At 40.3% G+C, this 16,686-nt stretch overlaps 1 protein-coding gene across 8 annotated transcripts in view; it reads right to left on the bottom strand.

Annotated features, from left to right (window-relative positions):
* SYNE2 (spectrin repeat containing nuclear envelope protein 2) overlaps nt 1–16,686 on the bottom strand; it is a 198,665-nt gene that overhangs the window by 117,302 nt on the left and 64,677 nt on the right. For all 8 annotated transcript variants that reach the window (XM_042798988.1, XM_042798991.1, XM_042798987.1 and 5 more), the window contains exons 35-46: nt 16,003–16,203; nt 14,828–14,993; nt 13,960–14,072; nt 12,979–13,181; nt 12,498–12,617; nt 12,131–12,416; nt 11,204–11,373; nt 8,896–9,208; nt 8,001–8,165; nt 6,769–7,125; nt 4,069–4,230; nt 2,548–2,694 (exon numbers count right to left, since the gene is read on the bottom strand). In XM_042798988.1, the coding sequence (XP_042654922.1) occupies nt 2,548–2,694; nt 4,069–4,230; nt 6,769–7,125; nt 8,001–8,165; nt 8,896–9,208; nt 11,204–11,373; nt 12,131–12,416; nt 12,498–12,617; nt 12,979–13,181; nt 13,960–14,072; nt 14,828–14,993; nt 16,003–16,203 (2,403 nt within the window). The remainder of the gene's footprint in view (nt 1–2,547; nt 2,695–4,068; nt 4,231–6,768; nt 7,126–8,000; nt 8,166–8,895; nt 9,209–11,203; nt 11,374–12,130; nt 12,417–12,497; nt 12,618–12,978; nt 13,182–13,959; nt 14,073–14,827; nt 14,994–16,002; nt 16,204–16,686) is intronic.

The following is a 16,686-nucleotide window of genomic DNA, read 5'->3' as shown; positions in this document are numbered from 1 at the left end:
GAAATATAAGCAGATCAAAACACACAGAAAAGTAAGTGTCCTGACACTAAGAAAAACCTCAGGATTGCTGTGTACATATTTGCTTGTTTGTATGATCTTTTCAATGTACACCATCACACTGCCTCCCTGGATACACAGACACATAGAAAGTGTCAATCTCCCCACACAATAGTTTTAACGTTTCCCATGGTTTTTCAGTCCATCAGATGGTTGGAGAGGAAGGAAAACATGAGAAGGGAAGAGAATGGACATTGCTAACCAGCTACTGTCCTTCAGGTCCAAGCCACAGCTCCTCTGCTGATTCTTCACAGTGCAGGCCTGGTAGAAATGGCCAAATGTGACTCAGGCTTCACAGCCCACAGTCTAAATCCTTTCTTATCCAAGACCTTTCTCTGGAAATCAGCAGAACCTACTTACCCTTTTCTTTGTAAGTTCCAAATCAGTTGAATACAAACACTTAGAGATCATGTTTAGAATGGAACAGTATAGAATAGAACAGAATAGAATATTTTAAGTTGAAAGGGACCTACAGTGAACATCTAGTCCAACTGCCTGACCAATTCAGGGCTGACCAAAAGTTAGAGCATGTTACTAAGGGCATTGTCCAAATGCCTCTTAAACACTGACAGGCTTGGGGCATCAATCATCTCTCCAGGAAGCCTGTTCCAGTGTTTAATCACCCTCTCGGTAAAGAAATGTTTCCTAACGTCTGGTCTAAACCTCCCCTGACACAGCTTTTAACTATTCCTATGTGTCCTACCACTGTATCCCAGGGAGAAGAGCTCAGCACTGTCCACTCGCCCTCCTCAGGAAGCTGCAGAGAGCAATGAGGTTGCCTCTCAGCCTCCTTTTCCCCAAACTAGACAAACCCAAAGTCCTGAGTCGCTCCTCACATGACATTCCTTCCAGCTCTTTCACCAGCTTTGCTGCCCTCCTCTGGAAGCATTCAAGGACTTAAGGTGGGACCAGAACTGCACACAGTATTCAAGGTGAGGCCACATCAACACTAAATACAGTGGAATAATCACCTTTTTTGACTGACTATGTTTAATGCACCCCAGGATGCTGTTTGCCTTCTTGGGGCAAAGCCTGCCCAGGTCCCTCTAGATGCCATTCCTGCCCTCCTGCGTGTCACCGCACCACACAGCTCGGTGTCATCAGCAAACTTGTGAGGGTGCACTCGGTCCCACCGCCCATGTCTCCAACAGAGATGTTAAGGAGTGCTGATCCCAACGCTGAGGAACCATCCCTGAGGAACGCCACTCGTCACTGCTCTCCATTTGGACATCGAGCCATTGACCACAACTCTTTGAGTGTGACCATCCAGCCAGTCCCTTATCCACTGAGTGGTCTGTCTGTCAAATCCACATCTCTCCAATTTAAAGACAAGGGTGTCCCAAGTAGCAAGTGATAAGACGGGAGGAGATAGCCTCAAGTAGCACCAGGGGAGGTTCAGATTGGATATCAGGAATAATTCCTTCACTGAAAGGGCTGTCAAGCATTAGAACAACCTGTCCAAGGAAGTAGTTGAGTCACCATCCCTGGAGGTATTTAAAAGATGTGTAGATGTGGCACTTATGGACATGGTTTAGTGGTGGACTTAACAGTGTTAGGTTTATGGTTGGACTCCATGATCTTAAAGGTCTTTTCTAACCTAAATGATACTATGACTCTGTGATGATTGCATTGTTCTTCAAATGTTTTTCAGTAGTTTCCGGTATGATCTTATCCATAATTTTTCCAGGAACTGAGGTTAGACTAACAGGTCTGTAGTTTCCTGGGTCTTCCCTCATCCTTTTCTTGTAAATTGGAACAACACCAGCTAGCTTCCAGTCAGCAGGAACATCCTCAGACTCACAAGACTTTTGGGAAATTCTGCTTGGGTCTCCAGGTAGAGCAGATGCGCAAGTCCCAGGTAAGACCTGCCAATGGACAGGCCAGCTGCAGACCTGCCTACAGATTTAACTTTGAAGATTAGATCTGGCCCTACCTTCAATTTAAGAATGTGGTAACCAGGGATCAGCAGTCATGGGGCACTTGTGATGTAACACTCTTACACTTAAAGAATAGACTTAGTAATGTCATTTAGTAATGTACCCTGTTATTCATTCAGCTTGAAATTTTTCTCCTTTCTTTTATTTCAATTATTTTCTTATGTTGAACCGCCCTTGGATTTCAGTTTTCTAATCTGCCTTCCTTATGATGTCAAAGACTATCACAGCTAACTATAATAACATGGAAAGAAGTGTATTGGTTAACAATTTAAAGAGAAACTCTAAATATCATAAAATAAAAACTGATTATGTTTGCTCTGAAAACCAAAATTGCTCTTTTGAACAGATCCACTGAAAAATATAATGTGGCTAGCACTTTGGATAAGGTTCAAAACTATCATGGACATAAAGCAGAAGTATACACAATGGTCTTGATTTTGATGCAACAGTAATTGCCTCTTCTTTAATAACAGAACTTCAGCTGAAGCCCATGTGGAAACAAAAATTCAACTGCCCTGAAAAATGCAGTTTGAAATAAGAGAATGTGGGTTACCTCATGTGCAGAAACTGGTGGATTAGATTCCAGATCATCTTTCTCAGCTGCTGCAGATTTCAGGACTCGACTCTTCTGGCACACACTTTGTTGAACCTGCTCCACATCTTCTCTATATGACTGATTCTTGATATCACTACGATTCTCCTTTTGGTGTAAGAAAAATAAAAGAACCAAGTAATCAAAAAGCCCTAATCAAACCTGCTGAGCAGTAATTACAGTGCTTGAGATGACAAAGTTATGAAGCCCATAATTATAGGTAGATGAGGAAAACCACAGTTACATCTTATAATTTACTGTGGGAAGGTTATGGCAAGGGAAACTATGTAGAAGAAGCAGTGCTGCAATTCTGTTATACATTTTTAAAAAAAATTGCAGAATGCAAGTGTTTTTTCTCTGACCTACACTGTCCATGTTTCGCTACTCTAAGCATGGACCTTGAACTGTGTACTCCTGGATGCAGTCTTGAATTTATTTTTTAAAAAGTTTAGCTTTGTCCTGAGGCTCCAATCTTGTACTTGTACTCTAGACAGAGAGTCTGTGGTTAGACATCCAGACAACTACCAGGTAGGATATTCCTGTGGGCAGCCCAGGGATTTGCTGTATGCACATGCTGAGGTATTTGCTGACTGTAGGTTATGCCCGAGTTTGTTTGTCATCTGGGGACAGATGAAATAAAACAGCCACCTACATAAAATACGGAATGGTAAATCTTTACAGCATGACCATGGTGGAGAGCACAGCACCAGGGACCTATCCGTGCTGCACGGATATCTGAGCTAGTGGCTGCAAGTCAGACAGGCTATGTACGGAAAGGAGCCCACCCACAACTCAGAATCAACAAATTTACCCCAATTCTCAGCAAGCTCATGAATGCACGCTGTGCTCCATCTTGTCACAACCACACTGCTTTCAACATCTCACACAGTCTACTAAAACTCAAGGTCCGAGAAGAGTCTGGCTTTGTCTTCTCTATAATACCCCTTCAGGGAGAGGATGACAGCAACAAGACCCCCTGTTAGCATTTTTATCTCCAACATGAACTTAGCCTCTTCCCACTCATTATGGCTCCAGCCCCTAAACGCTGCTCGAGGCTATCAAAATTCCCCTTGTACCAGGGTGCACCAGACAGTATATCACATTTCAAATGAAGCCTAATATGTGCAAAGTAAGTATGTATTAAGAAATCTAAATAAATGAGACTCAAGTAAAATAACAGTATTCAAGCAAAATGGTAAGGAGACTTCACAATACGTCCAGGTGACTTGGAATGCAATACCCTCAGCAAACCACTTTGTGGTAGCCCATGGTAATGAAAAAAACCTTACCTCCATACTGATTTTAAATGCAAAGAAAAGGATTCAGGGAGTTAACACATACTGAATATATAGCACGAGGCAAAAATACCTCAGTGTAACTTGAGGTTTTTATAATTTTATTAGTAGCATCTTGCCCACTGCAACTAAACCATATGCATATACCCTCAAATTCAATCACTTGTGTAATCTCATCTCCAATTACCTCTGCTGGATGGGCTTCCTTTCTTGTTTCATCACCTTCAATACCAACACCATCCTGATGTCTTTCCAGTTCTGCTTCACCATCATGAACTGCATTGTCCAGAATGTCCTCCTGGACCCCATCATGCTTGTCCGTACCTGGGCTCTCTTTATCAGCCTTCTCCTGATTTGAAAAATACAAAATGTTTACAACCAGTAAAAAAGTCACAGTCCAAAATCTAAGTTTGCTAAGGAACATCACAATCCACAAGCTGTCTACTCTATCTTCAGTTTAGCTTAATGAATGAAGAAAAAGGCTGAGGGAACCCAAACCCAGAGTCTCTTGGAAACGCCTGCTCAGATCAGTTTGCTGTATCGGAACCTTAATCACTATGAAATACAAATGAAAAAGGAGTAAGTGTTCACATGATTTTTAATACTGTCATAAAAGTTTCTGCTTAGACACATTTAGCAATTATAACTACTGATCTTACTCCTCCAGAAATCCCAGTACGGATCATTTCCACTCTGATATTCTGATGGTCATTTCTCCCAGCTACTGTTATCACTCAATGGTCAGGTCAGTGAGGGAGTTCTCCAAATCGTTCCCTCAGGATCCCTGCACATATGAAGTCATTTAAAGTGTGAATGCCCTGAGGTCCCCTAAAGATCAGCTGTTCCAGGTTAGTGATCTCTCATTACCTACCTTGTGAGTGCAAGTGGCAAAACCTGGTGAAATCACAGGTATGTTGCAGGTTTTGCATCATGAAGAAAGGGGGTGCAAGCCCTGGGGGCTTGTAGAGATCATCAGATTGATCTCTTCCACACTTCACATGTGCAAGGCTGAGGGGGTTATTTGGAGAACATAATTTATCAATCATTTCACCAGGTAAGGAAAATATGTCCCTGTAAACTACAGATTTTAAGGAATTCATTTGCATTTCTAGTGAACAGACACATACACATATATATATATATATGTATATATATTTACTGACATGTATTAGAACGTGTTTGTCAGGCACCTGAACAGTCTGCTCGAGTCTGTCCTTGCTTTGATGGATACCCTGTTGTCCTGGGTTTGGGTGAGTGGTGGGGTTTTTTGGTGTCAGGGGAGGGGGCTACAGCAGACTCCCCCCTGTGAGAAGCTTCTTGAAGCTCCCCTGGCTCCAAGTCGGCCCCACCTCTTCACCAGGGCCAAGCCAATCAGCTGCGCCTCTGCCATAACGTATTTAAGAAAGAACCTGGTAAGGAGTTGCAGCAGCTGTGTGAACACCAAGGTCAGTGGAGGAACAGAGGAAGAAAGGAGGGAGAAGGTGTGCAGGAGCAGAGACCCCCCTGTATCCTGTGGTGAGACGGCAGGGCGGCCCCCCCTGCCACCCATGGAGATCTACGGTGGAGCAGACACTGATTTATGGCCTGTGAGGGGCCTCACAATACCAGTTAAGGTGGCTGTGCCCAAAGCCAGCTGGGATCCTGTGGGAAGAAGCAGCCCCTGCTGTTATAGTTTAGCGCTGGGAGGACTGCAGCATGCGGGGGTGTCCCATGACAGAGCAGCTTGGGAAGGGCTGCAGCCGTGGGAGGGAATCCAGCTGGAGAAAGTTGGCATCCCATGCTGGAGCAGCTAGGAAAATGCTGCAGCCCATGGGAAGGACTAACATCGGAGAAAGTTTGTGGAGGACTGTCTCCTGTGAGAGGGGGAGCACGCTGAAGCAGGGGGAAGAAGTTCCCCCTCCAAAGATGGAAGAAGTGGCAGCACTGACTGCACCCCCCATTCCCTGCCCCTGCGCCGCTGGGGGGAGGAGGTAGAGATATCGGGAGCAGAGCTGAGCCCGGGAAGAAGGGAGGGGTGGGGGGAAGGTGTTCTCAAGATGTGGTAATGCTTCTCACTGACCTACCCTGTTAAGCGTTGTTGTTGTTAGTGTCTATAATACATCTATGTTCTTTTTTTTCTCCCCTGAGTCTGCCTTTTGCCCATGACCATAATGGGTGAATTATCCCTCCCTGTCCTATCTCAAATCCCAAGCTTGGCTTATTTTCTCATTCTCGGCGCTGGGGGGAAGAGGGAAGTGAGCAGCTGCACGGTGCTCAGTTGCCCTCTGAGCTCAAACCATGACACCTATAATGGGGCTGCCTGACAATACACTGCTTTCCTCCAAAAGCAGATAATTTTTCTTGTCTTTCTCTGGCATATTTCCATTTATATCTTGTCCCTAAGAGAAATTACATAAAAGAAAACCTGCTTGTGTCACTGTGAACGCTGTATTTTAATATTTTTTGCCATTCAGAGATTTAATGTTATCTACAACACCAAACTGGACATTGGTGCTGCAGATCTAAACACATCTTACTGGTTTAACAGAAGCTCTCAAAGTTCTTTGGCAGAGGTGTATCTGCAATTTTCTCAACTATACACGTTCTCCTTTTGTGTCCTGACCAAGGATACCTGCTTTAATTACGTGCAAGAGAAAGCTATACGCAATTTGTGTTTAAATGGAAAACTGCATTTTTGAATAGACATTATTGGTTTGTTCCAGGCTTGTTAAAACACGTTAAGGGAGTTCTCCTCCACATCTTTGATTTATACACATATATTTACAGAAGGTTTAATTTCAATTAAATTAAGGATGCAGTATAGGATGCAATATATAGAAGACATTTGAGAGACAGATGCCTCTTTAACCAGTCTTCCTCTGCAATTACTGTCAACAAATATACTCACATCATGCATTTCCAAAGGCTCCTTTACCTCCGCTGCTGTGGAACTCTCTTCTGCAGTGACAGGGGTATCAGAAGTGATCTGTATCTCTCTCCTCAACATTGTATCTGCTTTATCTTCCATTTGTATTTCATTACCAAACTCAGCTTTTAACTCAAGGACTTCACTGAAAATATTTTCCTCCTTTTGCTTTATGTTTTCAAGTCTTTCTTCCAGACTCCTGTGTTCACTCTGAAGTATTTCAATCTCATCCTTAATAAACTTCTGTCCTGGTGAAGAGGTGTTTTGTTTAACAGTTTCTGCTAAAACCAAAATCTTCTTTAACATCTCTTCGCATTGACTAAGAGGTCCTTGTTGTTCCTTTAAACACAAAGAAAACATTTTATTGAAAAGTATCTTCACTCAATATACTTAATCCTAAAATCTGAAGTCAATCACTAAAATCATAAATATTTGTTGTGAACAACAAACTGTGCTGAAAAGTACATGCAGACCTATTTACTACAGAAAGTAAAATACTAAACCATTAATTTTAGTCATCCATTTTTATGAACAGAGAAAACCTGACACTATAAGCATTACAACAGTGGTAAAATAATCAGATAGTATGCTGTGAGATGCATGGTGATCTTTCCAAACTCTGAACAGATAATTCTCTCCTTCACCTATTCCTTTTTACTTGTTAGAGGACTAGCAAATTCTGGATCAAGTACAATTACAGTGATCCATATCTGAGCTATGGTTTCAGCTTTCAGTAGCTCTCTATGATCATAGCTACAAGACTGTTATCCATTCTGCCAGAGTGCTAAAGAAAGTCTACTTAGGCATGAAGGACACTTCTTAAAACTGAACTTGGCTCACTGACATTTTCTTAAGCTTTCTGCTCTGGCTAATTTAAAGACAGTTACTAACACCAAATTTAATGATCTCTTCCTTCATTATGACCAAAGAGGAAAAAACCCCAACCATCCAAACCGAAGAAGCCTGGGTGCTTGAGCTAGGACAATTCTACCTTCAGTTCAGCTGACAGTAAAGGTCCCCTCAGTGCGTTAAGAGTAGATTTAGGCCTACAATTATTTTGATAAAAGGAACACACATACACTTTATATTTTAGAAAGGTTTCTTAGTTTTTCAGTTTAATAGCATTAGCAGTTCTCTCTTATAAATGTAATGGTCTCTGCAAGCCCCTAGGGTATGGACCCACTTTCTCCATGATATAAAAACCTGCAGCATACCTCTGATTTCAACTGGCTTTCCTCAGCTGATGGTTGTTCCATTGCTGGACCTTGACGATCAGCAAGCTTCTCAGAGACAGTTTTCAGCTCAGTGCTCAGGCCTTCTACCATATCCTGGAACTGCCGGTGCTCTTGAACATGACTTTCCAATGTCTGCACTATGGTCTAGAAACCAAGGAGTTTCTAGAATCAGTTCACCATTAGCTCAAACAAATATTACTCATCCACAGGCTGTCACAGTTTTTCCAGGACTTTAGTAACACAAAAAACTCCCTTGTTTCCCATAAAATATCCAGCTAACCACAGGTGCACAAAAAATATCTTGACCTCTTCCCAGCCCATCATGGACTCCACCATGAACAAAATCCTCATTAGCAGGAAGCAGAAGAGGTTGCATTCCATAAGAATTTATTTCTAAAAGGAATGTTTTCTATTCAAAATGGATGAAAGATTAGATGTGGAATGACACATAATGTGCAAATGCAATTTGCGCTAAACTGTGTGGAACCAATAACAAACAAGATGCAGGAAAACCCATTCATCCTTCCAAAACAAAAAGAAACTACCATGGCTTGGCGATCATGGGAACAAATGCTTCATATTATAGCTATCTGAATCTGTTTATACAGGTACAAAGTGTTCTTCACACTTACCTTGGTCTCATTTGTTTAAACATTTATCCCTCTGCAAAGCACATGGTGGCGAAAAATATGAGCTTCTGGTGCTCTTTTTCCCACAGTAAGAGAGAGAGAGAGAGAGAGAGAGGAATTCCCTGCCCTTCTACAGCTCCAGCTTTACCCATAAACTTGCCAGCTGAATTCTACAGGCAAACAGTGAGAACTGCAATCAACAGGCATACTAATAATCTCATAATGAAAGAGAGTGAGGTTCCAACCTGTAACTGGCTGAGCAGATTTTCATGTTGATGCTTTAATTCCAACCATTCCACCTCTGTGAAGCAGGGATCCCCAGTGTGACCCTGTAGGTGGTCTTCCTGGCTTTTCAGTTCATTAAATCGGGAAGTTAAGTCTTCTGCTTTCTGCAGGAGGTCAGCATAGTTTGTCAGCTGAGCTTGCTTCTCCTGCAAACCAGGCTGAAGGGCAAAACCAATCTCCTGTTGCTGTTTCTCCAGTTCAGTTAGAGCCACTCTCAGATCTTCTTTGCTTTGCTCATATTGCTCCCTGTTGAGCTGAAGTTGCTCTTTAGGGCTAAGAAAAAAATATTGTGTTTAACAGTATTAATTTTTTTTTTATTCATTACCTAGAAAATGCCAAATTGTGAATGAGTCAACCATTAGAATGAACTTGAGCATACTGAATACTTTTCTTCAGGTTTTAAATTACTGCTAAGCTTTAGAGTGGAATTTTCAAGGTGATGAAAATAGAAACCACTGAAGTTATTGCTGCTGAACTGGACTTAAATGCAGGACAAGCGACTAACCCTCTTAAATCTTAAACTACAAAACCTATAGTTTCTAGCATCTCAGATATGATGCTCATGCTCTGTATTTTTCTGCTTTTCATTACAGCAGAAGTTCTGTTTAAAAACTACAATATGGTACAAATCTGTTTTCCTTGACAACTCCTTATGACAGTCTCCTGAAAGGGAATGTTCTGTAGAAGGTACACATTGCTTTGGTTGAGATGGAGGTGGGGGAGTGTTTTAGAGATACAATGAAACCAGCATATACAATATGGGTCATATTAGCCCATTAGCCCAGTGCCTACTTTCCTGACCTTGATGCTGGATTTCAATTTGTGTGCTTTATAAGCATGCATGCTCTTCTGCTCCAGGTGAACATATTGCATTTGTCCAAACGAAATATGCAACTATGATCAGTGAGACAAAAGTAACATTTGTATGTTCACATCTAGTGATGAAGCTCAGATATTTTCCAGATGGAACTTAAATGCCAATATTTGAAAATATGATCCCACACAAACAAATCCAAATAAATAAAGTCTGGTTAAAATTCTGTAAAGTACAGCAGGATAAATGAGAACGACAGTAAAGCTTAAGTGTTTTGTTTTTTTGTCCCTCAAGATTTTTTGGCAAATGACAAATAAAGCATAGTCTCACATACGTTAAGTACTCTTGCTTCAAGTTGCCTATTCCAGCTTCACGCGCCTGCTGTTACCATGTTGCATCTGTTATTCTCAGGCCTGATCCTGCAGGGTCCTGAGCATCTCTTCAGACATGCTGAGCACCTCATCTCCTGTCTTCAACATACTGTGAAGAGGGTGCTCTGCATTCTGCTCTGTTGATCCAATATAGCCAATACGCTATCTTTCTGAACACCACTTGTATTGCTTGTAACTGAGTGCTCAGTAAGAAGAGAATACAACTGAATATTCTCAAAAAATACTTATTTTTAATAATTCATTCCTGAGACATTTTTTAAAAAGTATACAATAGGCCTACTCTAGCTTCCATTGATCTCTACAGCAAAGTTACTAGTGATTTTATTGAAAGTCAGTTCAAGGATATTAGAGCAGACAAATATCTTGAAAGCATCTGCATGTGCAAAATCAGAACTTCAGTTTATATTTACACAACACACCTGGAATTATCTGAAATGTTTTAAAGGATCAATCTAGCTCTCAGACACAGTTGCCACAGTGCCAGTGACACTGAAGTGCCTTTGCTGACTTAACAATACCAGCTGCCACAGCCAAAAAAGACTCTCAAAGTGCCAGAATAAACCAGGTTTTAAAATCTCTACTTTAAAAATTCCAGCCTCCTGGATTTATCCCAAACTCTTTTCTGAAGCAGTACAAATATTTTCAAAGGTAGATTCTACATCTGCTGGGTGACCATGCCTGGGGTACAGAGCCCAGATCATGCTGCAGGGAAGGGCTGCCGCAGTGGTTAAAATCAGTGCACATTTTTTTTCTTTTTTTTTTTTTTTTTTACAAGAGTGGCTGAGCTACTTCAGTATCAAAAGGGAATCGGAGGTAAACTGTGCAGACCCCATCACCTGTCCTGCCACCACCTTTACACCTCCTGGCTACGGCCTCCACCTGATTGTTCAATCCAAACCGTGACCTGCCCCTCCACAATACTGCAGAAATACAAGTATTTATGTAGGTATCTTGTTCTGCCCCAAAAGAACACAAATCCAATGGAACTGGTGCAGGAGTAAGAGAAGAAAGTCATTATAGCAGTAAGTGATCTGCACTGCCTCTTGGAAAATTTCATATTACCTTCTATATTCAGTGGCTAGCCGAATGGTGCTTTCCCACTTGTTTTGGAGCTCAGAAATAGTCTGCTGAACCACCGCCTTCTTATTTTTCTCATTTCTGATTAAAGTTTCTCCTAGAGCTACCATGTTCTGTATTTTGGCCTCTCCTGCATCTTTGAGAGCTGTGATTTCCTGTATTAAACAAGAAACAGAAGCAGTACATCTACAACTATTTTTGGTTACAAAATAAAAGGTATTACCAATTATTTTTTTCATACTTTGCACACGGCTGTTCAAGACAAAACAATTCTCCTTCCAATATATCACATAACTGATGTATAAACAGATAGATCATCTAGTTTCAGAAAGGCTGGGATAATAAAGCTGATTTGTTAATTATTCTCTACATAACAAAACCAATATTGTTCTGACAAATAAAAAAAATGCTCAAAATCTTAGGGAGAGATATTTGTCACAATATTATCCCTTCCACAGAGTAAAACATGTAAATCCCAACATCTTCATTTCTGGCTACTCTGGGAGGCAAGCCTCCTAAAGTGGTTAGAGAGAAGACATCAAAAAGGACACTGGGGCCTGAGAGACCCATCCAGGCAGTGGAGCAGCCCAGCACAACCGCACTGTAGGACACTTGAGAAGCCACACACTTTGCAGAAGCTCTCCGGATGCCCCAGCTACGTTACTGACCTCCCTCTCCAGCTCTGGAGTAGGCACACGGCCACCAGCACCTTAGGAGTTCAGTGCTGCTCCACCCAGAGATGCAGCAGAGAATCTCACCTTACGTGTATAAACTATGAAATCCCCACCCCCCAAAAAAAAACAAACACCATCTCCCCGCCCCCAAATAAGCCACAAAGTGACAGTATCTTTTATATTCCTCTGATAATAGCATGACCTGTGAAGTGGAAAAGCAATACATTTAACACAATACCTTTATCTGATCAATCCTTTTGTCTGATGGCAGCTCATTTTCCTGTGAACTCAGGTTATTAACAGCTTCCTCAAGCTTTCTGATCCAGGAAGAAACATCTTGGGCAAGTTCTTCAAAATTTTGTCCTTCCACTGGAAGTCTCTCAGTATTCCCTGACATTTCACTTACATGTGTTTTCAGTGTCTGGTATCTACTAATAAGATCAGTGGCTTCTGAAACGGTTTCATCTGTCAGCCCAGCCTCCCTCAAGGAACTTGCTAGCTGAGCTATGGAGTCAAATGGTTTTCTGAAAAACACGAAAAAATTAATAAACATCTATTTGTTGTTTAGAATATAGTTCTTAGACAGAGACCAAAGAAAACAATACCTCTGCATTAATAGTGTTTTATAGAAGTTTTCAAGTTTTGTCTCATCTTTTTTGATCTCTTCTAGTTTTTCTTCCTGAGCAGTGAGCCATTCTTCCAAGATCGTGCTGTTTTCTTTAAGGCTAAAGAGAGTACAAATACAGACACAGGTCAAAATGAGAGGCATTACATGACTAAAACCTGCTGACAGCAGTGTTTTGCTGAAAAGCTAACATCATAATATCATATGCCTGATCGAGCAAAGTTTTAAGCACAAGCTTAATTTTAAGTATCTTGGTTCATGTCACTGAAATTATCCATAAACACATACTCCCATATAACACTGAGTCTGCTACAAAGCATACAACAAAACACTCACTGCCCTTTATTAAAATACCATCTTTAAAAAAAGTAGAGTTGTTTGCCATTCACTATGGCTGCTTAATAATGAATCATTTTATATCACTTGTGATTAAAATGTCAGAAACGACGTTAGTTTCCTACCTACTGAGCTGCTGGAGAGAAGCACCAAGTTCCTTCTCCCGTTTCTGACATTTGGAGATCAATCTTTGTAGTTCTGCTTCTTGATCTCTCACACGGCTGTTAAGGTGGTTAATGCTTGCTTTGGGCAAGTAATGCTTCACTTTATTCAACAAAGTTTTAACCTCTTGGATATCTCTGTCTTTGCCTTCAGATGTTAGGAAGTGCTGAATAAGAGCACAAACACAATATGCATTTGTCAAATCTGCTGTTGTAAAATAGATATTTACGTTACAAGAGTTTTTCAACTCCTGTTATCTCCACCAATATTTTCTTCATCAATTCCAGTTCCTGAAAAGGAATATATGTTAATTCAGTGCGCTGACTATTCCACTTGTAAATGGAAAAGCTGCTGTTTGTAAAATAAGGAGAATGTGAAGTAGATAACTTGGATTTTCTTCTCTATAGTACAAATACACACAGAAGAAAATAGGCAAGCAGCATTCAGATCTAACACTGACATCACTATCTCTTTTTCTGCTGCTTAACTGTGATTGCTTCTTGCAGATGTTGGGGCTTTTCCATCTCTTTTCCGTTGATTCTGTCTGACTTAGAATGAAAATCTGGCTACAGCAAAGTGAATGCAAATTTTTCCACGTTTGAGTGCAAGGGGGGTCAGAATTTCATTTTACTCTCTACATAGCTGACTTTCTGCATCTTTGCACATTCAAGTACTTGGTCAAGGTCCATTGATTTTCACTAACTACTGTCCTGTCTCTCACTTGCCCAACTATGTCTGAACGTAAACACTGATACTTCATTTTAACAAAGTATTGTTTTCATTTCACTTATTGTCCTAATGCTTTAAGTTACATGAAATGTTCTTTCAATCTCAAGTTACAAAACTACTGTAGGTGAATTAACTCCCAAAAATAGCCTCCCTTGTAAAAAAGTAAAACTTTCAGAACAATCAGCTTCAGAAATTAGAACATTTAAATACTTTACCTTTAGCCTCTGCAGTCTTTCTTCCAGTATCAGTTTTGTTTCTGAGGGCTCAAAACAGTCCTTCAAGGACAGCTGAGTGCTGCTGAACCAGTCATTAAAATTCTTGCACTGACCTGAAAAAAGATACATTCCAATTTTCTTCATTAACTGTATTCTGCAAAAGAAAATCTATTTAACATGAAGATTTCAGACAATTTGTAATTACATTTATCAGTGCTACTGTCAAAGGTTGCTTTTCACTACAGATCATGTGACAGAAAATGCTGCAGTTCATACTTTATTTTTAACTGATATTGACAATAAACATACCTGTTCACTTGGGAAGGACAGTCTGCTACACTGAGCAGTTTCAGTAAACATGACCTGGATTAGCCTGCTGGCAAATTTTCTCATTTCCATACAAATAAATATTACTCAAAAAACTATTTGAAGCTGAGACTACCTTTGGGTCTAATTCTACACATGCACAGTCATGTGTCTGCACAAATCAAAAAATAACTTAATATCACTATCCACTCTCATAACTAGGATTAAATAAAAAATGACTGGAAAAAATTAAAATATTTGATTTCTGTATTCTTAAATTAAATGTTCTGATATTTGTTCCTGAATTATGCTTTGTACTTCATCTATTTTGTAAAACAGAAAAATAAGAAACAAAATCCTTTGATTCAGATTGAGTGGTTTGTTGGACTCAAAAGCCATTTTTATCCAAACCTTTACCTTGTTCAGAACTCTGAAGCAGTTTGAGATATCAAAGCACTTTCAGACACAGAATCAAAAATAAATTAATTGCATAACCTTGAAGTGGTTATGATGGTCAGTACAAACCTATAAATGTATATGAATGTAAAATCTGTTTGCTTACGGTTCAAAACACCAATAAAGTGATCTTGAAATACATGTTTTTTCTTATTAAATAAATCAGTAACACATTTAAGCTGTTTATTTAATTCATCCACATCAGGACAATCCGTCTCTTCTTGGAGTAATGTCACATGGTGTTCTTGTTGCAGAATTTTCTGGTGTATCTCCTAAAGTTAAAAAAAAAAAAAAAGGACAACTGTAAAAAATAAAATTTTAAAGTTCAAGCAGAAGTTCACTGTACAGAGCTGTTTTAGTACAAATTAGAGTTTTGCAAAATGGTTCGGTCCTGCTGATGTGTCAAAACAATTTCTTAAAGTATATTGACATTAACAAGGCAATCAATAGATAGATACAAGCACTAAACTCTCCTTGAGCAGTGTGTATACATCTGTATGCATACATAATCACAGATACATTTGCTCATGCAAATTTAGGCATCACACAGAATAGATATGTAAAAGGCACAACAATATACTTTGTTCCAGAGCATATAATACCTAGAAGCTACAATGTCTTAGCTACCATAGGCATTATTCCACCCCTAAGTGCCTTATTCTGTATGTCAAGTCCCTGTGGATTGAAAGATAATTTAGAGGGAGCTGAGAGAATTACTTAAAAGATGTATCTTTCTTCCAATGCCTGTGATTTCACTGTCACAAACACTAGTGGTCTGACACCCAGAATGTGCATAATCCACTCACTGCTCAACAGGAGGTTTAAATCTTGTCAGCCTTGAACCTCCAAGCAGGAAGCAGCTCTTTCTTCACCTCTCTCCCTGGTGCAAAGAGGATGGAAAGTTGGCTGAAACTACTGGGAGCTCCCCTTGCAGGCAGGCTCAGGTGGTACAAAGACAAGCTCTGTACATTACCCAGCCTTGGAAAAGATAGAGCCCAGTAGCCCCACTACCGCTTCAACATATCTTGGGTGGTATAACGTTGTGCCTATCACTAACCATTTCCAACAGCTGCAAGGGTTAATTAACTACATCTGATATCATCCAGTGAAAACAGGCTTTTATTTCTTGTTTCTGGCATCTTAAGAAAATATTCAAGCCAGGCTCTTCACTTGAGTTATTCTAGCAGTTACAACTTATACAGGAGAAACACTTACGAAGACTTGCCCAGGAGAGAAATAATGAGCAAAATTATAAAATATACATAATTTGTGGCACACTACCTCTAATTTAGTAAAGATCTCTAAGGTGTCAGAAGGAGATAAAGCTTTTAAAAGTGATTCGGTCATTCCAATCTGTGTCTTGGCCAGATCAAGGTCTCCTTTTAGCTCTGCTGTATTTACATTGAGTTCACTGGTCTCCCGCTTCGCTGACAAGAGCTCTTTTATTAGCTCCATTTTTTGCACAACAGATGTTCTGATGACCTTAAAATTGGAAATAAATATATGTAAGAAATTATACTGGACTGATTTCCTAGAACGTCACAGAACTCCATGATAGACATAAAAAGCAATGAAATGAACTGAAGTCCAGGCGTTTCAATCACAGTTTGTTCCAGTTTCTTTCCCTCCCACTCCACAAATTGAAAAATGATAGTATTTAAGCCCAGCTTTTCTGAGGAGGAATGATCTCAGTTCATCTTTATTAGTGATGCATTTACCGGTGCTGCTTTACTAACAAATCTATTTGTCAGTCTATGCCAGTGTCTACTCCCAGCTAGATAAAGGCCTTACATGCACTTCGGCCACCACGAAAAAGAAGGTGTCAGCTCTCTCTGTAACACACTTTCCCACAGTGAACCCACTGGGGCAAATTCCCCACACCGATACTAAAACCAGGCAAGGACAGCAGAGAGCTGGGGACCTCTGGCTCAAAACTAGTCACTAAGGAGCAACAGGTACTTAACC

The sequence above is a fragment of the Tyto alba genome, unplaced genomic scaffold (genome assembly GCF_018691265.1).
Source record: "Tyto alba isolate M040663 unplaced genomic scaffold, T.alba_DEE_v4.0 Super-Scaffold_29, whole genome shotgun sequence".
NCBI lineage: Eukaryota > Metazoa > Chordata > Aves > Strigiformes > Tytonidae > Tyto > Tyto alba.
Note: the sequence above shows the minus strand (reverse complement) of the source record. Positions and strands in the feature narration are given on the sequence as shown.